Source organism: Zootoca vivipara, chromosome 10 (assembly GCF_965207765.1).
Source record: "Zootoca vivipara chromosome 10, rZooViv2.hap1.1, whole genome shotgun sequence".
NCBI classification, from domain to species: domain Eukaryota; kingdom Metazoa; phylum Chordata; class Lepidosauria; order Squamata; family Lacertidae; genus Zootoca; species Zootoca vivipara.
The window spans coordinates 7,055,424-7,075,932 of NC_142593.1; the positions used below are offsets into that span (position 1 = coordinate 7,055,424).

General features: G+C 41.7%; 2 protein-coding genes across 10 annotated transcripts in view; one reads left to right on the forward strand and one right to left on the reverse strand.

The window, feature by feature from the left end:
• The window catches only part of AGTPBP1 (ATP/GTP binding carboxypeptidase 1), a 62,228-nt gene extending 59,899 nt beyond the window's left edge, over positions 1–2,329 (reverse strand). For 6 of the 7 annotated variants that reach the window (XM_088653037.1, XM_088653041.1, XM_035100145.3 and 3 more), the window contains exon 1: positions 2,045–2,182. The gene's annotated coding sequence lies outside the window, so the exon portion shown is untranslated. Of the gene's footprint in view, positions 1–2,044 lie in introns of all 7 variants that reach the window. The other variant, XM_035100148.3, reaches the window with a different exon arrangement.
• A 137-nt stretch (positions 2,330–2,466) lies between these two features.
• NAA35 (N-alpha-acetyltransferase 35, NatC auxiliary subunit) overlaps positions 2,467–20,509 on the forward strand; it is a 28,139-nt gene continuing 10,096 nt past the window's right edge. Inside the window, exons 1-16 of one of the 3 annotated variants that reach the window (XM_035100156.3) lie at positions 2,467–2,689; positions 2,985–3,117; positions 4,791–4,824; positions 6,149–6,263; positions 6,889–6,963; positions 8,248–8,415; positions 11,152–11,218; positions 11,789–11,832; positions 13,347–13,397; positions 13,764–13,847; positions 14,309–14,423; positions 15,827–16,005; positions 17,629–17,688; positions 17,772–17,878; positions 19,066–19,132; positions 20,406–20,504. In XM_035100156.3, the coding sequence (XP_034956047.1) occupies positions 2,994–3,117; positions 4,791–4,824; positions 6,149–6,263; positions 6,889–6,963; positions 8,248–8,415; positions 11,152–11,218; positions 11,789–11,832; positions 13,347–13,397; positions 13,764–13,847; positions 14,309–14,423; positions 15,827–16,005; positions 17,629–17,688; positions 17,772–17,878; positions 19,066–19,132; positions 20,406–20,504 (1,389 nt within the window). In that variant the 5' untranslated portion in view covers positions 2,467–2,689; positions 2,985–2,993. The remainder of the gene's footprint in view (positions 2,690–2,984; positions 3,118–4,790; positions 4,825–6,148; positions 6,264–6,888; positions 6,964–8,247; positions 8,416–11,151; positions 11,219–11,788; positions 11,833–13,346; positions 13,398–13,763; positions 13,848–14,308; positions 14,424–15,826; positions 16,006–17,628; positions 17,689–17,771; positions 17,879–19,065; positions 19,133–20,405; positions 20,505–20,509) is intronic. The other 2 variants (XM_035100155.3, XM_035100157.3) reach the window with 2 other exon arrangements.

The following is a 20,509-nucleotide window of genomic DNA, read 5'->3' on the forward strand; positions in this document are numbered from 1 at the left end:
TAATTATTTTGGTTGCATTTGTTCTCTGGTTATGTGACTTGTAACATAGTTGCGAGATGCCTTGGACACCTTTTGTGGTGGAAAATGTGGGCTTTAAAAAGTATATTTATCTGGTATTGTTCCCTCTAATTCAGATATCCAGGTATGAGTTCCATTGTCTGGCACTACACATATGCAAGAGGGAAGTATTGGCAGTCTTGGGGGACCCCCAAGGTATGTGGAGCATCCAAAATACAGTGGTACCTCGGTTTATGAACACAATTGGTTCTGGAAGTCTGTTCATGAACTGAAGCGTTCATAAACTGAAGTGAACTTTCCCATTGAAAGTAATGGAAAGTGAATTAATCCGTTCCAGATGGGTTGCGGAGTACTCAACCTGAAGCGTACTTAACCCGAAGCATGGGTGTAATTGGTTCCAGAAGTCTGTTCATAAACTGAAGCGTTCATAAACTGAAGCGAACTTTCCCATTGAAAGTAATGGAAAGTGAATTAATCCGTTCCAGATGGGTCCGTGGCGTTCGTAAACCGAAAATTCGTAAACCGAGGTGTTCATAAACCGAGGTTCCACTGTATAAGCTTTCGTGTGCATGCACACTTCAGGACAATTTTTTTTATATATTTCCACAGCTACCTACCTGAATCTAGAGGCTAGAACTAGCTGTTGAAGAGGAAGTACAATAAGTACAAATTATTTATGCTGTGCTGGATGGCCTGATAAATGACAATAAAGTGTATTTCTATGCTCTTAAGGATATCAGAGTTTCTGAAATGATATCAAAACTGACAGAGCTGGGCTGCAAGAACTCTATTAGCCCAAAAATGGAAGCAACAAGACATACCAACAATCAAAGAATGGCAGATGAAGATGATGGAGTATGCAGAAGTGGCGAGGCTGACTGGGAAAACGCGAAACTAGCGTGATCAAGCTTTCCAAATACATTGGAGCGAATTTGTACAATATTCGAAGGACAATTGTAAACAATTACGGTAACAACACTAGCAGCGTTATTGTAAGAAGACTTGTAATGTTAATGTTTATTACCATTTTACATTTCTTTAAAATATGTGATAAAATGAAGGAGAAAAACATAAACTGGAAAAGGTACAAATGCTATGACATAAAATTGGAATTATGAATATATATAAAAAATATTTTTTAAAATGTCCAGTAGCACCTTTTCGTGTGCAAAAGCTCATACCAAGAACAAAGTTAGTTGGTCTCTAAGGGACATGGGTGGCGCTGTGGGTTAAACCACAGAGTCTAGGGCTTGCCAATCAGAAGGTCGGCGGTTCGAATCCCCGCAACAGGGTGAGCTCCCATTGTTCCGTCCCAGCTCCTGCCAACCTAGCAGTTCAAAAGCACGTCAAAGTACAAGTAGGTAAATAGGTACCACTCTGGTGGGAAGGTAAACGGCATTTCCGTGCGCTGCTCTGGTTCGCCAGAAGCAGCTTTGTCATGCTGGCCACATGACCCAGAAGCTGTATGTGGACAAACTCCGGCTCCCTCGGCCACTACCAATAAAGCAAGATGAGCGCTGAAACCCCAGAGTCGGTCAGGGGTCCCTTTACCTTTAAGGTGCTACTGGACATTTTTTTTAAAAAAAAATTATATACTGTATATATTTCTACTGACTCAGAGCAACACCGCTACCTACCTGAATCTGGAATTATGAAAACCATCAAGCAGGATGGAGGGAAGTCGATAGCTCGCATGAGCAAATAATGAAAAGAGTTTCTTAAGGATGTATTTAATATTATAACATGGAAAACTTAATAAATATATATTAAAAAAACAACCCGACAGAGCTGGAGCCTTGGCCGCACCGTTAGGAGGAGCGAGGTATCTCTGCCCTCAGGTTTTACCACACTTCCAACCTTTCTCAGCTTCCTGCACCCCAGCCATAGGACCACCCTTGATCTATCGTCCTGGTCCGCCCTCCATTAAGGTCGCCCCTGAGCGAATGCGGCCCTCGAGACACCCCCCCTCCAAAAAAAAGCCTCCCCGCCCCAGGAGCCAGCCGCCATTCTCGCGCACGACACTCACCTGCAAGAGCGCCAGGAACAAGCCCGGGGCGATCCCTGAGGGGAGCCCGTCCTGCATCTCCCTCCATAAGGCGGTCAGGCGGGTGCGAAAGGACAGGAAAGCGCGGGACACCCGAGCCCCTCGCGCGAGACACGCAGCCCCGGTTTCCTCCAAACGCTTCCAGGCGCAGCTTCCCCTGACGCGCACCCCCCCCCCGCTCCGACAACGAACGACTTCGAAGGAAGCGACCCGGAAGTCCGGTCCCAATCTCTTGGAAGAATTTCTTATTTCTTATCTCTACGGCCAAAGGAAGTACGCGACATCCGGCGTCCGTCCAACAACGGGTTGGTTGCGGGGAAGGGGGCAGGTGCGCGCGCATGAGGAGGTGGGGAAGGATGCGATCCTGCGCACGCGCAGCAGGCGGGCCGGCGCTTTGGCGTTCTCTCTCTGGTCCGTGTATGAGAGTGGGAGGGGAAGCGGGTTCCTTCGGCTGTGCTGCGCGAGGTGAGCGACTCAGGTAAGGCAGCCGCGGAGAGCGGGGGGGGGGGGAGAAGGTCGGCCGCCCCGCCCCCCCGCTTTCCCTTTTCAGCCGTTACGCTCCGAGGCGGGACAGGGAAGTGGTCGTTTCGGGGCAGGGGAGCCTCATTCCGCCGCCCGGCAGAGCAGGTGGGAGGAGGCACCGCCTCAGGATTAAGACGGGCGGCTGCTGAGGCGTCTCTCCTCCAGCCTCCTTGGTCGTGGGGGGCGGTGTCAGCAATTAACACGCCACGGCCAGGTTTTAAAACTGGATCCCTCCCCCCCATGATAGTCTTAAAACCTCATTTAAAACAACAGTGACAGGACAAATGAGCACAGTTAGGCCCCTTTTGAAATAAAGCACTTCCATTCCTCTCCCCGGTTCCGAAGGACCAGGTTTGAATGATCTCTTTTTCTGCACCCCCCCCCCCCCACATCCTTGCAGGTTAAGATCATGGTTATGAAGGCTTCAGTAGAAGATGATGATTCGGCTTGGGAGCTCAATATACCTGAGAAGATGGAAAAGGGTAACACAAGCTGGATAGATATCACCCAAGACTTTGAGGACTGCTGTAGAGGTAAATTAAACCCCCCCAGAAAGGTTTTTCTCTCTGCACAAGTTGATGCTACCGGTATAACCTCAAAACGTCTAGAGGGCAGATATGATACATTCTCTGTAACTGAAAGATACTGTCCTTGTAATAATAATAAAAAAGGTGGAGTCTGTGTCAAATGAATTCTGCCGCCGCCCCTGCTGACTTGCCTCTGCTTTGATGGGGAGGCATGCCAGGTGGAAACTTAAAAGAGAGTTGTGGAGAGTTGTGGACTTGACTTGGACCAGTTTGAAAACTCCCTTCCCATTCCCTCCATCACTCTCTCACCCTATGTGTCAACGATCCACTTTAATTAGTGGCAGCAGCTGCTTTTTGCCGCTTGCTGAGATTAGGGGGTTGAAGCCCTCTTGGGGGCTGCCAAAAGGCTGTGTGTGTGTGTGTGTGTGTGTGGATAGTGGGAAAACTAGAAAGTTGAAAAATCAGGATTTCCCCTTTTTCTTGTGCATCAAAGGTCCAGAGCAGGCATTCCCAAACTGTGGCCCTCCAGATGTTTTGGCCTACAACTCCCATGATCCCTAGCTAACAGGACCAGTCGTCAGGGAAGATGGGAATTGTAGTCCAAAACATCTGTAGGGCCGAAGTTTGGGGATGCCTGGTCCAGAGGTTAAAATGGGTCCCCTGGCCCAGAGATTTTAAAAAATCAGCCATGCCAGATTCTGTTTCATGCAACCCTCTTTCAAAAATACTATACCGGTACTTTCTTCTTGGTTATTATTATGATAGAGGCACGAATGGCTTACCTTCCTCTTTTTCTGAGAAGGGCGACGTTGACACTAGATGTGTATATATGTGTTGAACCTGAGCCCTAATTTCGATGAATTGCTCAGTGTATTTTGGTAAAGGTAAAGGACCCCTGATAGTTACTGGTAAGTCCAGTCACAAAAAACTCTGGGGTTGTAGCACTCATCTTGCTTTACTGGCCGAGGAGCCGGCATACAGCTTCCGGGTCATGTGGCCAGCATGACTTAGCCACTTCTGGTGAAACCAGAGCAGCGCATGGAAACGCCATTTACCTTCCCACCGGAGCGGTACCTATTTATCTACTTGCACTTTCACGTGCTTTCGAACTGCTAGGTTGGCAGGAGCTGGGACAGAGCAACGGGAGCTCACCCCGTCGTGGGGATTCGAACCACCGACCTTCCGATTGGCAAGCCTCAGCTCAGTGGTTTAGACCACAGTGCCACCCGCATCCCAATTTCAATGAATTGTTCAGTGTATTTTGTTATGATTCATTAAAACCCTGGATTTAAAAGTTATTTTCTAAATATTGATTTATGCTTATTTATCTTCATCTTTCTACTTATTTCTCTGAGTCCTGCAGCTCAGTTTAAGGAGACAATCAGAAGATTCTACTTCTCTTTTAGATTAACTGCAGTATAATATGTCTTCTAGATCCTAAACTGTGGTTAGTGAAAATAAGCCAGAATTGAAAACTCATGTTGCTCACAAAGTATGGGGAAAATGTATGAGCCAAGGTTGGGGAAAGTTAACTTTTGTTTTAATATTAAACTGTAGCTTACCATTACATCAAAACCAACCCAGTTTATTTTTCTTTCTCTTTTATTATATACAGTATAATAATTTTTGTGAGTAGTTATGTAAAGTTTTTGAGTTGTTCTTTTTTAATTTCCTTGTAGAATTGAAGTTGGGCGAGTTGCTTCATGACAAACTGTGAGTGAACCATTAAAAACAAGTTCCCGTAATGTATTTCTCGCATCTTAATCTGAAACAAACACTTAGGAGTGTCTTCTACTGGTTTTTGTGGTGCTTACTTTTAAGCATGTGCTCTTGACAAATCTGTTAGCTATTTAAAGAACATTAATTAACATTGTTTTATGCTATCAATCTGAAAACTGTTTAAAGCAACCCAGAGCTTCAGCATTATGCACACTTACTTGTTGAGCTTGGGAGGACTTAATTCTGTATAAATATGGTATAGTCATACTTGCAGCTAATAACCTGCTCAGGAAAAAAATCTGTTTAGGACTGGGGTATTCGGTTCCTAGATAAACCAGATTCTTATGCCTCAGCCACAAACATGCTTAGTCAGAAATAACTATAGATAAAATATTAATCTCTGGAACTGTTTTAACTGGCCTCTTTCATAATTCTTAATTCTACTGCTTAGTTAAGTCCTTGATTTCTTAAAGCTTTGAAACCTCAGAAAGCTTGGGCACATAACATACATTTGTAAAAGTTTTGTAAATGTAGATGAAGATGATAATCATTCAGATTATGGAAAACAATTAAACCCATGCTCTATATTTGTTACATTTGTTCACTCTATTTTTTTCACTGCGGATATGACATTCACAGTCATTTCAGTCCATCTTATATGTATTTTACGCATGCATGGAATACCTAAGTCCGTTAGCAGATTTGATTTCAATGTAAACTCTGACATCTGCGGACATAGATGAAGTCTCCTCCCTGAGAATGCTAATTCCTTTACATCAGTGATAAGAAACCTCTGAGGCCCTCCAGATATTCCTGGACTACAGTTTCCATCATCTCTGACCGTTTGCTTTACTGTTGGGGTTGTTGGGAGCTGAAGTCCAAAAACATCTGTTGGGCAACAAATTCCTGATCCCTATACCAGGGAAGGACACTTGCCAGTGTCACAGTGGGACTTCTGTGTGGTCATGAATACGATTGAACTGCTAAGGTATATCCATAGTAATGAATAATCTTACTGCTTCATTAATTCTGAATTTAGCTGGTATTTTGCTTCTCAGTGTGTGGAATCTCCCAATTCCTTTCTTTAAAATGTTTTTGAAGACTTCATATATACGTTCTGCATCTTACTAGGGCATCTTACTATTCACTTAATTTAAGGTGATTACTCACGAGTTGCATGATACAAAATACATTGCATAAACTCTTTGATTTTATTTCACAGTATTTCACAGTTACGCCTTGAAACAACTTTTGCCTTATATATGAATTGATTAGTTCCAGCCTAGGTTTTCTTTTCTGTTTGTGTTGCTCTCCTTAGTTTTGGTCTTTTTGAAGCAATGTCTGCTATTGAAATGATGGATCCCAAGATGGATGCTGGTATGATTGGAAACCAAGTTAATCGAAAAGTTCTTAACTTTGAACAAGCTATCAAGGTTGGCACACTTTGTGTTTTTGTCAGCTGCTTGGTGATTTGTGAAAATGATTATCATCATTTAATGAACTCTAATATGCTAAACTTCAAATTTAAAGCAGTGTGTAATTTCAAGTGTTGGCTGTAAAAATACAATCCCATTTCACATGAGTGTAGCTCTGTTCCACTATTATTATACCCGGCCTTTTTCCTCAACAGGGACTAAAGGTGACTTATTGTTAAAACAGATACAGTTTAAAACACAGGGGATGGGAGCAATAATTTAAAAAAAAACAATTACCAGTAAACATCAAGACTTTCTATCTATCTATCTATTTGTGTGTGTGTGTGTGTGTTTGTTAATTATGTATTAAAACATACAAACCATTACAATAAAAGTACACATGGAGGGGAGGTTCTACAGGAGAAGGCAGAGAGGACTGTATGGAGTTACATACATTACTCTTGTTCCATCACACAGCACTACAAACTCAGCAGAAAGCTGCACACTGCTTCTAGAGTCTAACTTCCAATTTGTGCACATCACTTTTGCCTCCGTGCCCCCATACAGGTGTTTTTTGGGTAGACTGATGAAATTTAATTTGCCAATGATGGAAATTCATGTGTGCTCTCTCTCTCTCTTTAAGGATGGTACCATTAAAATTAAAGATTTATCATTACCTGAGTTGATAGGGATCATGGACACTTGTTTTTGCTGCTTGGTAAGAATATTATGTTTTTATGTTTGATTAGTATGAGTAACAGTACTCAAGGAGTGTTTTGATAGAAGTTCCCAGTCAAGTTACTAGTTAGAACAGCTTATCAATTTTAACTCTACAGAGTTTCTGAAGATGCAGTTCTAAACACAACTACTAGATTTCTATTTATGTGGGTAGGATTAAACATGTATAGGAGTGCACTTTGAATTAGGGTCCAGATTAGAGTTATGGTATATTTCCTCCAAACAAATAATTTTTAAAACATGGCTCAGTTTGGATAATCAAACTTCTGAAAAATGAAAAATGTACAGTATTACATTTCATCCTCCCAGATTTTGTTTCCTTTGCAAAAATAAATTTATAAATGTAAACTAACATTGGGTAAAATTCAGGAAAACCAGCCATGCATCACCCACTATGCTAGTGCATCCTATGGAGGGAAGGTGAATTCCAAGCCAGGTAGATTACAACCCTTACTGGTGCTCTTGTAATAAATAAGGCTGTGTTTGGAGATCTGACCTATTTGGCCCTGGTCTGTCTGCCAGGCCACAGCCTCCTACATACAAGTGCCTTGATAAGATTAGTAACAATCTCGCAGCTGCATTACTCGTGAAGAAACATCCCCTACACAGATCCTGACTGATGTCTAGATGCTTTCCTGTAGGACTTGGTAGGGCTTCCGTTGTTGGGCCAAGCTTAGTGTGCTGTTTTATACCTCGAGCATACCGGTATGTGAAAGAGCAAGTGGAAGGTCATTGTACCTGACTTCCTTTGGATTGCAGTTTTCTGATAGTGGTTCTGACGGGGCTTCCGTTTTAAGGCCCAGCTTATTGCGGCGTTTTATACCTGGTGAAAATGGGGTAGAGCAAGTTGGAAGGTTAGTGGGCCTGAAGTCCTTAAGAATTAATGCCATTTGCTTGGTGGCACCTCTTAAGTTGCCACTCAAAGTTCATTTGTGCATGAAGTTTCTACTCTCTACTCTGCCTAGGATTCCAGATTGCGTCCATGAGCCTTACTACTTTATAGAACCTATTTGGTGCCCAATATTTGTTCACTGAAGTATAACGGATGTAAGACACATTAATGACGTGAATCAGAGCATCTTTGTTTTTTTTCACGCGGTCTGTAGAATGGAGTAGGTAATATTCAAATCAACATTTTCCCACCTCTTTTGGATCGTGGAATTGAAGTTAAATATTTAGTTACTCTTTAGTAGAAAAAATATGAATTGAGTAACAGAATTGGTCCCCTGCCCTTTTCATTCTGTAAGCTTGATTTCTTTTTCAGATAACTTGGTTGGAAGGCCATTCTTTGGCACAGACGGTATTCACTTGCCTTTATATTCATAATCCAGACTTTATAGAAGATCCTGCCATGAAGGCATTTGCTCTTGGGATCCTCAAAATCTGTGATATTGCTAGAGAAAAAGTGAACAAAGCTGCAGTATTTGAAGAGGTAAGTCATTGTTCAGCTGACGATTTCTCCTGCCCATTATTAGTAAATACAACTTGCCTTGTACAACTTTTTTTTTAGTTTGCTGCTGTCTTCCAATTGTAGTTTCTGGTTTTAAACTCATAACTAGTTCTTTATTTAATAATTCTTTATTTCATTAAAAATTATATACCTTTCGATTGGTTTTTTTAAATCTCATTGCGGCTTACAAAAGAAATAAACAATGAAATTATCATTGGGAAACTGATTTGTTAAACAGCTTCCTGGGCAGCAGTGTTTTGTAACACTATGTCAAGGATAGGCAACATGATGGCTTCCAGATGTTATTGACTACAAGCCCCAGCATCCCTGATCATTAGCCATGTTGGAGTCTGTAGTCCAGAACATCTGGAAGGACACTAGACTGCCTATACATCAGCTATATTGTTATTCCAGGAAATTATATACAGCCTAGAATAGTTATCTTTGTTCCCCAGTACTTTGATAGAATGATGATTTTAACATTTTACTTTTTAAAATATATATATATATATTTATTGGGGTTTTTCTGACAAACACAAAACTGACACACCAAAATAGCAAAAGAAAAACAAAAAAGAAAAATTACAGAAAAACAAAACAATAAAAAAGAAAACTATCATTATATAAACTCATTTCATGACACAATTTCGACTTCCCCGTCCCTCCCTTTCCTAGCCTTTGTACTATCCCAATTTACACAGCTTTCAAATTATGACCATCTTACACACAATCATTATACTTTACAATTCATTTATATTAATCCCTTATTTTTTAAAAAAGAAAAATGTCCAGCTAGCTTTAATCAAATTTCACTTCCAATATACATCTCTTTCAAATTAAAACCATATTCTAATATATCATTATACCATCTTTCATATTTTACCAACTCTACTAACTTCCTTTAGCCTATTATTTTTCTTTAAAAATACTCTATCTTACTCGATCTAAAACTTATTTCTAACCCATTACAATTCCCATTACCCCCCTCTATCCCCTGGTTAGCAATTCCCTAATTGACAATCCCTCATACAATCCAATTTCAGACCATGTAATCCGTCCCATTCAAAATGCCTCTTCGCTCTCAACCCACACCATCTCTAATCCACTTCAACCCACCCTCCTCTCCCCACCCCTTCTTCTGTTGTTCCAATTTCTTAGCCCCCTTCCACCTCCATCTTTTCCTTTTCTTATCCTCCCAAGTGTCTTGGCTTTTGCCTGGTGTTCGCCTCCCTCCTCTCACTAGGAAGGCTCGGACCCAGGACATGTCTTGGTCCTTTACCACTGCTTGGTTGATTTTACCAGGAGCCTGGTCCCTCTCTCTCACTGAGGGATCAGCATCCTGGATTTTTTCTTCTTTTAGAGCATCCTGGTTGTAGTCAATGCTTTGTGCAACTTCTCTCACTAGTTGCACTGTTTCCACATTTTGTCGCTCTTCTTGTCCATCCTCTATTAAAACTTTAATGTTTTTAAATTCCAAAACCTCTGCATGTGGCTCCTGATTGTCTTTGAGAATAAGTTGTTGTAGTGTTTCAGTAAAGATCTGTGTATTTCTTCTGTATATCTCCAATTTTCCTAGCACTTCTTGGGCTTGTTCCAAGATACACTGTAACCAGTTCTTTTCCATCTTGTGACTTAATGTTTTAACTGGCCACGTCCTTTATCTTCTCATATTACAATATGGAGCTTGGGCTGCTGTGCCAGAGACAGTGCCTTATCCTTTTTGTCCACCAGGATCCTTTCAATCTGTGATCTAATATAATTCCTTTGTCCCAATTTTAAAGTCCGATCTTTCTTTCCAATTTCACAATCATAAAAAACCAAGTCCTCCTAACATCATCCACCCAATTAAATCTTTATTTCTTTATTTTTTCCAAGTTCAATAGTTCACTTAATAGGAAGCTTCCTCGGCTGGTGTCATCACAATGGCAGTTAATCAGTTTCCAGTTTCCTGTCCCCAGGGTACCAAAGGGCTCATTAATACACCTTATACGCTTTTACGGATTTCAACAAAAAATAAATTCACCTTCCCTTGGCTCCGCTGCCACAGGGAAGGGTTTCAGCTTAATTTTGAAAGAAAATCAGAGTCCCGTTCCAGCTCTGTTGCTGCAGGCTCGGTAGCTGCGTTGTGATTTTCTCGGTGTGGGGGGGAACGACCTCCGTTTCCTCTTTAAATTCCCCTCCCAGGGCCAAATTCTTTTGAAGTCCGAATCCAAGAGATGATTACTCACATGTCCATTTTATGTATTGGAGGTATCCACCGCTCATTTGTCGCCGGCACGGAGCTTTGCGCCTCAGAGGTAGCGAATTGACCCACGGCTCCGTCCCGCTCTTTCCGCTCACGGCGCTCCAAAAAAAGAGCTCAGCTGGGTGCCCCACGTCCCCGGAAAGCACAATCCGGGGGTTCTCCGGGAGGCTGTGGTGTTCCTGCAGCCTTCCCCCCCCCCCCTGTGGCGCTGGGGACCTCGGAGACCGAGAAATCCCCCACCGATCAACAATGGCGGTAAACCGGAAGTCCTCTTTTAAAGAATGGCAAACATTTTAACATTTTACACATCTTGCATTTTTTTAAGCAATCTTCTGAAATTATCTGTAGGCATAGCTTCCACCTAAAACTAGAGCCGGATTTTCAGTGTTTTGTGCATAAAGTTGTGAAGGAAGCTGTTGTTGTTGGTAGATACACCTTGATTGTAGCACTTAATTTTTCTTTTTTGTCTTTAGGAAGATTTTCAGTCTATGACGTATGGATTTAAAATGGCGAATAGTGTGACAGATCTTCGTGTTACAGGTAAGAGCTGAAACAATTCGGTCCCTTTTCTGGGAGAAAGTTGTGCTTCATAGGTTTTAAAGGATAAGGTTCTAGTCCTAGGATCCAGTTCCATCGAGCTCCATTGAACTTTGACATAAGTACTAATGCTCAGTCATTATGCACAGATGGTCAAGAAATTAGCTGTATTGAGATGGTCCTCCAAATGTTTTGTCTTATCAAAGCCAAGCTTGCCATTATGTCCAATCTTGGTTTGGATTATTTGAAATACAGTACCTTCAGAATAAGAATGCTGTCATTAAATTTGTGAAGGCAAATCAAAATAATAGATTTAGGGTTCTGAATTTTAATATTTTAAGGGCTAAGGAACCTATGGCCTTCCAGATGTTGTTGGGTTGCAACTCTGGTCATCATTCTTAATAGTGGGGAATTATCAAAGTTGTGCTTCAACAACATCTGGAGGGACACAGGTAACCCCTCCCCTATTTCGTTAGCATGACTGCTGCATGTAGCATGGAAATATTCACTTAGATACACAAAGGAGTCTGCCAAGTGGCATTTATGCTTCTAAACTGAATTCCATTTTTCCAGGTATGTTGAAGGATGTTGAGGATGACATGCAACGGCGAGTTAAGGTATATTTCTTTTGCTTTCCCCACCCCCTATTTTTTTATATATATAGAAATTTGTAGCACAGTTGTTGTTGTTGTTGTTTAGTCATTTAGTCGTGTCCGACTCTTCTTGACCCCATGGACCATAGCACGCCAGGCACTCCTGTCTTGCACTGCCTCACACAGTTTGGTCAAACTCATGTTCGTAGCTTCGAGAACACTGTCCAACCATCTCGTCCTCTGTCGTCCCCTTCTCCTAGTGCCCTCAATCTTTCCCAACATCAGGGTCTTTTCCAAGGATTCTTCTCTTCTCATGAGGTGGCCAAAGTATTGGAGCCTCAGCTTCACAATCTGTCCTTCCAGTGAGCACTCAGGGCTGATTTCCTTAAGAATGGATAGGTTTGATCTTCTTGCAGTCCATGGGACACTCAAGAGTCTCCTCCAGCACTATAATTCAAAAGCATCAATTCTTTGGCGATCAACCTTCTTTATGGCCCAGCTCCCACTTCCATACATCACCACTGGGAAAACCATAGCTTTAACTATACAGACCTTTGTAGGCAAGGTGATGTCTCTTTGTAGGCAAGGTGATGTCAAGGTGATGTAGCACAGTTAATGCAAGCTAAATATAGCCTTAAAATGGTAAAGAGTACAATCAAATGCAGCTAATATAAAACACAGAATCACAAACTTCAAGCTGTAGTTGCTGACTCTTAGTAGATCTGCAATATGAAGTAAAAATCTGGTGGCTCTTCATAAATTCTGTCATAACAAAATGTGTCTTAGGTTCTGACACCAGGCAGTATTTATAAATATAGGCCAACTTCACATGTACGAGCATCTGGCAAGGAGATCATGGTGGCTTTGCTCCTTCGTGTTTGTTTTGCTGCTGCACAGATCTAAGCCATTGTTTTGCTTATTGTGTTCTCTGAACCAATCTTTATCTTATGACTTGTCTTAGTGAATAAGGACATAGAGTGCTCTCATCTAAACAGATTACTGGGAAGGGATAGGTAATGGAAGACACTATAAACTACTTAATCCAAAAAATTCTAAGCAGTGTTTATAAAACAAAGATCTATAAATTATAGATACAGGTGAAACTCGGAAAATTAGAATATCGTCAAAAAGTGCATTTATTTCAGTAATGCAACTTATTATTTTTTATTTTTCCTTTAATTTTTACAAATGCTTTCTGTTGTAAATTCCACAGTAATAAATCAAATAGCTACAATGATACAAAAATAAACATCGCTATTACATTTCATTAATTACATTCCATTTATAATTGACCCACCTAACGACAAATAATTACAATTACAACAAATAAAGGCTTGACATATCTTGCTTTGCATGTCATGCATCTATCTCATATACATTGGTGTCACCTTTTTTAAGTTGCATTACTGAAATAAATGCACTTTTCGACGATATTGTAATTTTCCGAGTTTCACCTGTAGAATCAGCAAAATCTGAAAAGTGAAATTTGTCCTTTACTTAATATCCAATTAAATTGTTTCTAATGTGTGTGATTGTAGAGCACTCGAAGTCGACAAGGAGAAGAGAGAGATCCAGAAGTAGAACTTGAAGTAAGGATGGTTGCATGCTATTAAAGATTGTAAAAAGGTTACTTGGGCAACTTCTAGTGACCTAGAATATGCTCTAAAATAAAATATTTCTCATGAAACTACATGGAATTATGCAAAAAGACCAATCGCACGGTTGTTTATTTTTGTTTTGTTTTTTTACTGGGCTTGAATTACGTGCCAGATTATCTAGTATCTAAATATATATTAATCACATAAGATGCAATAATTTAATCTTATCAGTAGTAAAGTCCCAGCAAAACTCTTGTATATATGAATAGTAAATGTGCTTGTAGCATTTTGTCTAAACGTTATTTTTCTTGAAATTTGGAAATCATTAATTTTTGGATTGATTTTTCCCCACTATAGCATCAACAGTGCTTTGCAGTATTCAGCAGAGTGAAGTTCACCCGAGTATTACTGACTGTATTAATAGCTTTTACCAAAAAAGAGGTATGATTGCTACAGAGTGTTGCTGCTTCAAGCTTTAAAGGCAGAAACCTTGCTTTTCAGTGGCCTCCTATGGCTGAATAAAGATACTGGGACCAAAGAATGGTCGTGCTGGACAAGAGGCTGCTGTCTTCATGTCCTGCTTATGAGCATCCGAGGGGCAGGTTGATGGACAGGATGTGCCCTTCATCTGTCCCAGTAGCCGTTTTATGCCACACTAATGAAGCCAATAGGATTATTTTCTACTGGTTACATGGCTCATAGCTATCCATTGCAGCATGTATAAAACAAGCAAAGCTTTAGAGATAAACTTACAATTATATAACATATATAACATTTTTGTTGCATAATTTTGTTGCTTTGCGACTGGACCATATGGTAGACATTTATCTGTTGCTCTTGAAATACTAGTGTTATTTTATTACCTAGTGTCATTCACAGAGATTTTTAAATTGCTTTTTAAGACTAGTGCAGTTGCAGAAGCTCAGAAGTTGATGACTCAGGCAGCTGACTTGCTTTCTGCTATCCACAATTCATTACACCATGGCATTCAGGCTCAGAATGACACAACAAAAGGAGGTAAGCAATTATCTTCAGAAGTGTTCTCTGCCTTTGTTCTCTGTTAAGGTATAAAACCACTCAGTGGCCTGTTGCTATGCTCATCTAGGTTGATCTATTACTTTACCTTCTAGTTATTCTAGACATAGATGTTTTTATTGAAAATCTTTATAATATGTGGTTGTTCAGCTAATGCAGTCTTGTTCATAGCTGCAGAACTCTTGTCCACAGAATGTAAAAGTTTGCAAAATTTTGTGGATTAAGAATCATTCAGGCAGCTTCCCATCTTGTAAATCTCCAAAGGCCACTCTAAATAAATGGATATTGGAGCTATTTCAAGAAGGAGAAGGAGCTAGTTCACATGTCATTAGGGAAGTTATTCTAGTGCAGGGTTATGGAAGCTTTTTAGCCCAGTGGGTAAGATTGTTATATCTCCCACCCTTGTGGGCCAAGTGTGACAGATTGGCAGAGCTGCCCCCCAATCAATCACCTGTTGGCCCAAGGATGTCAGGTAATCCATATTGCTTTTCTTCAGAAGCTCCTTTCAAAGCACTATTGCTCAGCAATTTGAAAGGGGCTTTTCACGCACCACTGATTTGCGGTACAAACACCCTGTCTGCTGAACCAGGTTTTAAACTGCCCCACCCCCAGATGCTTGCCCCCTGCACATAGGTGGGGCGTGGCAGAGCTTTCGTGGGTATAGGCCACTTGGCAACAATCTCTTACCTCATTTGCCCTCTGAATGTTATTGGGTGATGCTATACCATGCTTGATGGCATAGACATCCCATGATACAGTCAGAAATTTGCATAGATGCTGTGAAAAAGCAATCATCTGGCTCTCATTGATAACAATTCACTAGCTGCGATTTGACAAATATGTGTTTTATTAGTGAATCAGTACAAGGTTCTTTCTTAGAACACCCCACTGATGAGTCATAATGGGCTGTGGCCCTCTTAAAAACTCATGGCCAAAATCCAGTCACGTTGCATGTAGCTCTGAGACAGCTTTATCCACACAAAGTAAAGTATATATTAATACACATAAAATGGTTTCCCTTCTGAGAAGAAAAATGCACAGTCATAATTCATAGTCACTTATTTATATACTGGGTTTTTTGCAGGTATGCTACTGCTCAAAGCAATTTGCAAAAAAAGAAGCTGTCTTAATACAACAGTACAAATAATCATAATACATAATAGCAATTACAATGCCACTAACAAGACTAAATTACCTTGAGCATATTATTTTTCTAATAGTCATTTTAAATTGCTTAATTGACAAGAAGAAATTGCTTAATATTTTGAATGCCTTGTTTCCCCCCCACACACACACCCTAATTTTTCCTCCTAGATGAAGATGTATGATACAGCACTTAGTTGGGATTAAGAATAGTAATTGAACATTTGCCTTTTTTTTAATAGATCATCCTATTATGATGGGTTTTGAACCCCTTGTTAATCAGAGATTGCTTCCTCCAACTTTTCCTCGATACGCAAAAATTATTAAAAGGGAAGAAATGGTCAACTATTTTTCAAAACTTATAGACCGAATAAAAACTGTCTGTGAAGTTGTCAATTTAACTAATTTGCACTGCATACTGGTAAGTATCGACACTGTTAGCTTTTTGTTCATAGGGACATAAGAGAATGTTACTTGAATAGCTCCTGGGACTTGTGCACAAATATCTGCATACTTTTTCTTTGATTTTACTTCTTGTTGTTTCACATACGGAATAAATGTAGAGGAAACTTAGAACATAAAACTTAGATTAAAACTAGGGAGAGAACCTTGGTGTGAAAACGGGTGTATTCAGTGGAGGCAGACAGAAGCGTTTCTTCTCACAGAAGACAGGTTTTTGCTGATTTCCCCACCACCACCCATGGCAGTCCACCTTGTTATATTTGTTATACAAATCCCCCCCCCCAACCCTCAGCAGCAGCTTTTCAAGGGGTGCAGGGAGTGTGGCTGCAGTATGTAGGGAGGGTCTGTGACAACGATGTTGGGAATCTGAGGCGAGATGCCCATGTAGTGGAAGTTGCCCTCAGTTCCAGTCATCATACAGAAGTAGCTTAAAGTCCAAAATCATAGTTTTGAACACTGATATATTCATACAGCTAATTATTATTATTTATTTATTTGTTCCCCAGCCACTCTGGGCAGCTCCCAATCGAGTGTTAAAAACAATACAGCATTAAATATTAAAAACGTCCCTAAACAGGGCTGCTTATTTCCTTGACATCTGATGAGAGGGTGTTCCACAGGGCAGGCGCCACTACCGAAAAGGCCCTCTGCCTGGTTCCCCGTAACCTCGCAGTGAGGGAACCGCCAGAAGGCCCTCGGCGCTGAATCTCACTGTCCGGGCTAAACTATGGGGGTGGAGATGCTCCTTGAGGTATTTGCAGATACAGATATATACAAGTTCAAAGTATTTATGTTGCTCCAGCAATTCAGGATGTAACACAGACTCCACCTCACTTCTCATGGCTGACCCTGACACACTAGGACTCTGACACAGACAGCACAAGACCCCAGACACAATGAGCTGATGCTGGCACTGGGCCATTGTCATAGCAACTGGCTTGGCTGACCTTGCACCTGTTGGCTTACAGTGGAACCTCGGTTTACGCCTACCTCCGTTTATGAACGCCGCAGACCCGGAAGTGTTTACATCCGGGTTCTGCAGCGAGCGAACGCCTCTGTGGAACGGATTGCATTCGCAAACCGAGGTACCACTGTATCTCATACGTGGGGTGATTTGTGCTCATGAAGGAAATTAAGCCCTTCCTCCTTTTCCACTTCCTCCAATAAACTGGGTGTCCAGTCTTGCACAGGCAGAAGTGCTTCCACTTCATGCCACTGCTGGCTACAACCCTATAGTTAATGCAGAACTCAGGGAAGTTTTTATTTTTCGTCTCATTCTATCTGCCAAAAATTTCCCCATACCAAATGGTGATAGTAAAACTCACCCAACTCTTTCACCACCATATGTGTTAGAGAACCAATACCCTCTTCCTTTCAACATTTTAATAGTATCTACATCAGCAAAGTGGTCAAGGAGTAGACAAACAAATCGAATTATAGGCATTTAGGAGGTTATTGTGGGTGACCGAGAGTCCTTTCTAATAGACTCATATTCAGCACAAAGCAGAATTTTATTTCTTTATGGTGTAATTCTTTGTGTTATACTAATCATAATTTTCCTCACATTCTGTTTATAAATTAGGATTTTTTCTGTGAATTTAGTGAACAGTCACCTTGTGTTCTTTCAAGATCATTGTTACAGGCAAGTAGAAAATGACATATACAGAAAATACATTTTAGGTGTGTGAAGTAACTGCGAAGTAACAAATTTACTGTTTGTTGCAGACTACTTTTCTTGTGGATAACAAAAAGGTATTTGGTACTCATCTCATGCAAGATATGGTGAAGGATGCCCTGCGATCTTTTGTCAGTCCTCCAGTACTTTCACCTAAGTGAGTAACAAAATCTAGTTTTGATATTGTAATTTATATTGTATATAATAATATGTTTACCTCATATCTCATTATTTAACAAAACCACACAGCATCTGACTAGATTCAGATAAATGAAAATTGTTCATGCTATGGGGTGTATAAAAGGCAATTCTTTGCAGGCTGTGATACCAGAATGGGACTTAGATGCTACATTCTACTGCATTGTAACTTGGTATGTGAATAATGGCCAATCATTTCCCTCTCCTTGAATGTCTGTAAGTAGGCCAAAAGAAGATTATATTTACAAGGGCTTCGCAATGGGGGGCGATGGGGGCGGTTCACCCTGGGTTCCATTGGGGGGGTGCCACTTGGCACCCCCACCCCTGTGGCTCCCAGGCCAAGCCTCCAGCCTCCCGGTCTGCTCGGCGCACCACACTAAGCGGACTTTTTACCAGGAGGCTGGAAGCTTGGCTTGGGAGTCACGGGGGGGGGGGGTGGGGGTGCCAAGTGGCACCCCCCCCCCACTGCGCCAAGTGGGCTTTGGGAGTTTGAAGTTGGAGGCGCGTAGCTTTGGAGGCGCGGGGGGACGGGACAATACCCTGCCATGTAACGACCCATGCGCAGCGCGATGCTGCGCATGCGTCGTTACGTGGCGGGATATCGCTGCGCCTCCAGCGCCAAACTCCAGATAAAAAGCCCTTGAGCTTGGCACTGGAGGCGCGGGGGTGGCGATACCCCGCCACATAACGACGCATGCATCGTTACGTAGCGGCGACACCCCCCCCCCCGGGTGCATGGCAGTTTGTTGCCCCGGGTGTCACGGCGGCTCGCTACGCCACTGTATATTATCTTCCTCATCAGGCAGTCCAGCATGACTACAGTTGTTCCCATGTGATGCCAAACTTTTAAAGAGGAACACAAAATGGTAGGTGTAAATCTGCAAGGAACACTTAGAACCTAAAATAGGTTTTGACTATTTTCCCACTCAGGATCATGCAGCTTTTTATACTATCAGCTACTTCATAAGAATGGAGTCATTAATGAACACAATCTCTCACTAGCTTTCAATGCTTTTGGTTTACACATCCCCTTAGAATGGTTCTGAGATCAATATTGCACAGCCATATTCATGATGGCAAGCCAACCCCTTGATTTTACATACAACACTGCAGGATTTTCATTTACAACCATTTTGTCTCTCCTAGATGTTGTCTATATAATAACCACCAGGCTAAGGACTACATTGACTCCCTTGTTACGCACTGTGTTCGGGTGAGTATTGATGGCATTACAGAATATTTAAACACTTATGCACATTAAGTATAAAAGATGGTATAAAGGTAAAGGGACCCCTGACCATTAGGTCCTGGCGTGACCGACTCTGGGGTTGCGGCGCTCATCTCGCGTTATCGGCCGAGGGAGCCGGCGTACAGCTTCTGGGTCATGTGGCCAGCATGACAAAGCCGCTTCTGGCGAACCAGAGCAGCACATGGAAACGCCATTTACCTTCCTGCTGTAGCGGTTCCTATTTATCTACTTGCACTTTGACATGCTTTCGAACTGCTAGGTTGGCAGGAGCTGGGACCGAGCAATGGGAACAATTCGAACCGCCGACCTTCTGATTGGCAAACCCTAGGCCCTGTGGTTTAACTCACAGCGCCACTTGCGTCCCATGAAAATGGTATATTTTCATGTAAAAAGAGGACTGTGGGACCAAATGTTCATCTAGTCCATCATTCTGTTCCTACAATGGCCAACCAGATGCCTATGAGGAGGGCAGTACTACTCTCTCGCTTGCATTCCCCAGCCATTGGCATTTGGGTGCAGGCTGCTTCTGCTCCGAGACGTAGTCCATGACTACCATGACCTTTGATGGCCTTATTCATTGTCTAGTCCCCTTTCTAAACATTCCAAGTTGGTGGCTGTTGCTACAGCCTATGCGCTGTGCAAAGAAGTACTTCCTTGTTCGATGATGGATAGAATGTTAAGGTTTTAAAAAGTTTGGAGAGATCCAAGCAGAGGTTTTCATAGTCTGCATGCTGAAGAGCAATCCTAACACAAACGTGCCCTCCTTCATCTGATACTGTCTTTGGTCTGTCATAGACCTATCAAAGAAAAAGTGTCTGCCAAATCCTACTTTTTATCCCTGTGATTTCTTTGCTAGACACGTGCAGAAGTTGTACCAAGTGTGTCCAGCTGCATCTAAAGCATCGTCTTTGAAATGAGTGGCATCTTTCTACACCTGTTTGTTTTGGCAATATGCAGAATGTTTGGCTCTGTATTGTCCAACCAGCACATAGACTCAGATAAATAGCACCCTGACTGCCTTAAGTCAGAACTGCAATTGAGCCAAGAACTCAACCAGGTTTCCTTTGTCGGTATTTCAAAAGGGTCAAGTTGGGCACTGATGGGCACAACAAAGTGTCAGCCTATCTCTGGTTAACTTAAGGAACGCAGCCTTATGATGTGTAATGCAAATAAAGTCTAGGGTGTGAAAATGAAGTACAAGTCTAAAAATTCACCAGACTTTCTTTCTTTTTTTCAGCCATTCTGTAGTTTGATTCAGATTCATGGGCACAATAGGGCTCGTCAGAGAGATAAACTTGGCCATATTCTTGAGGAATTTGCTACTTTGCAAGATGAGGTAAT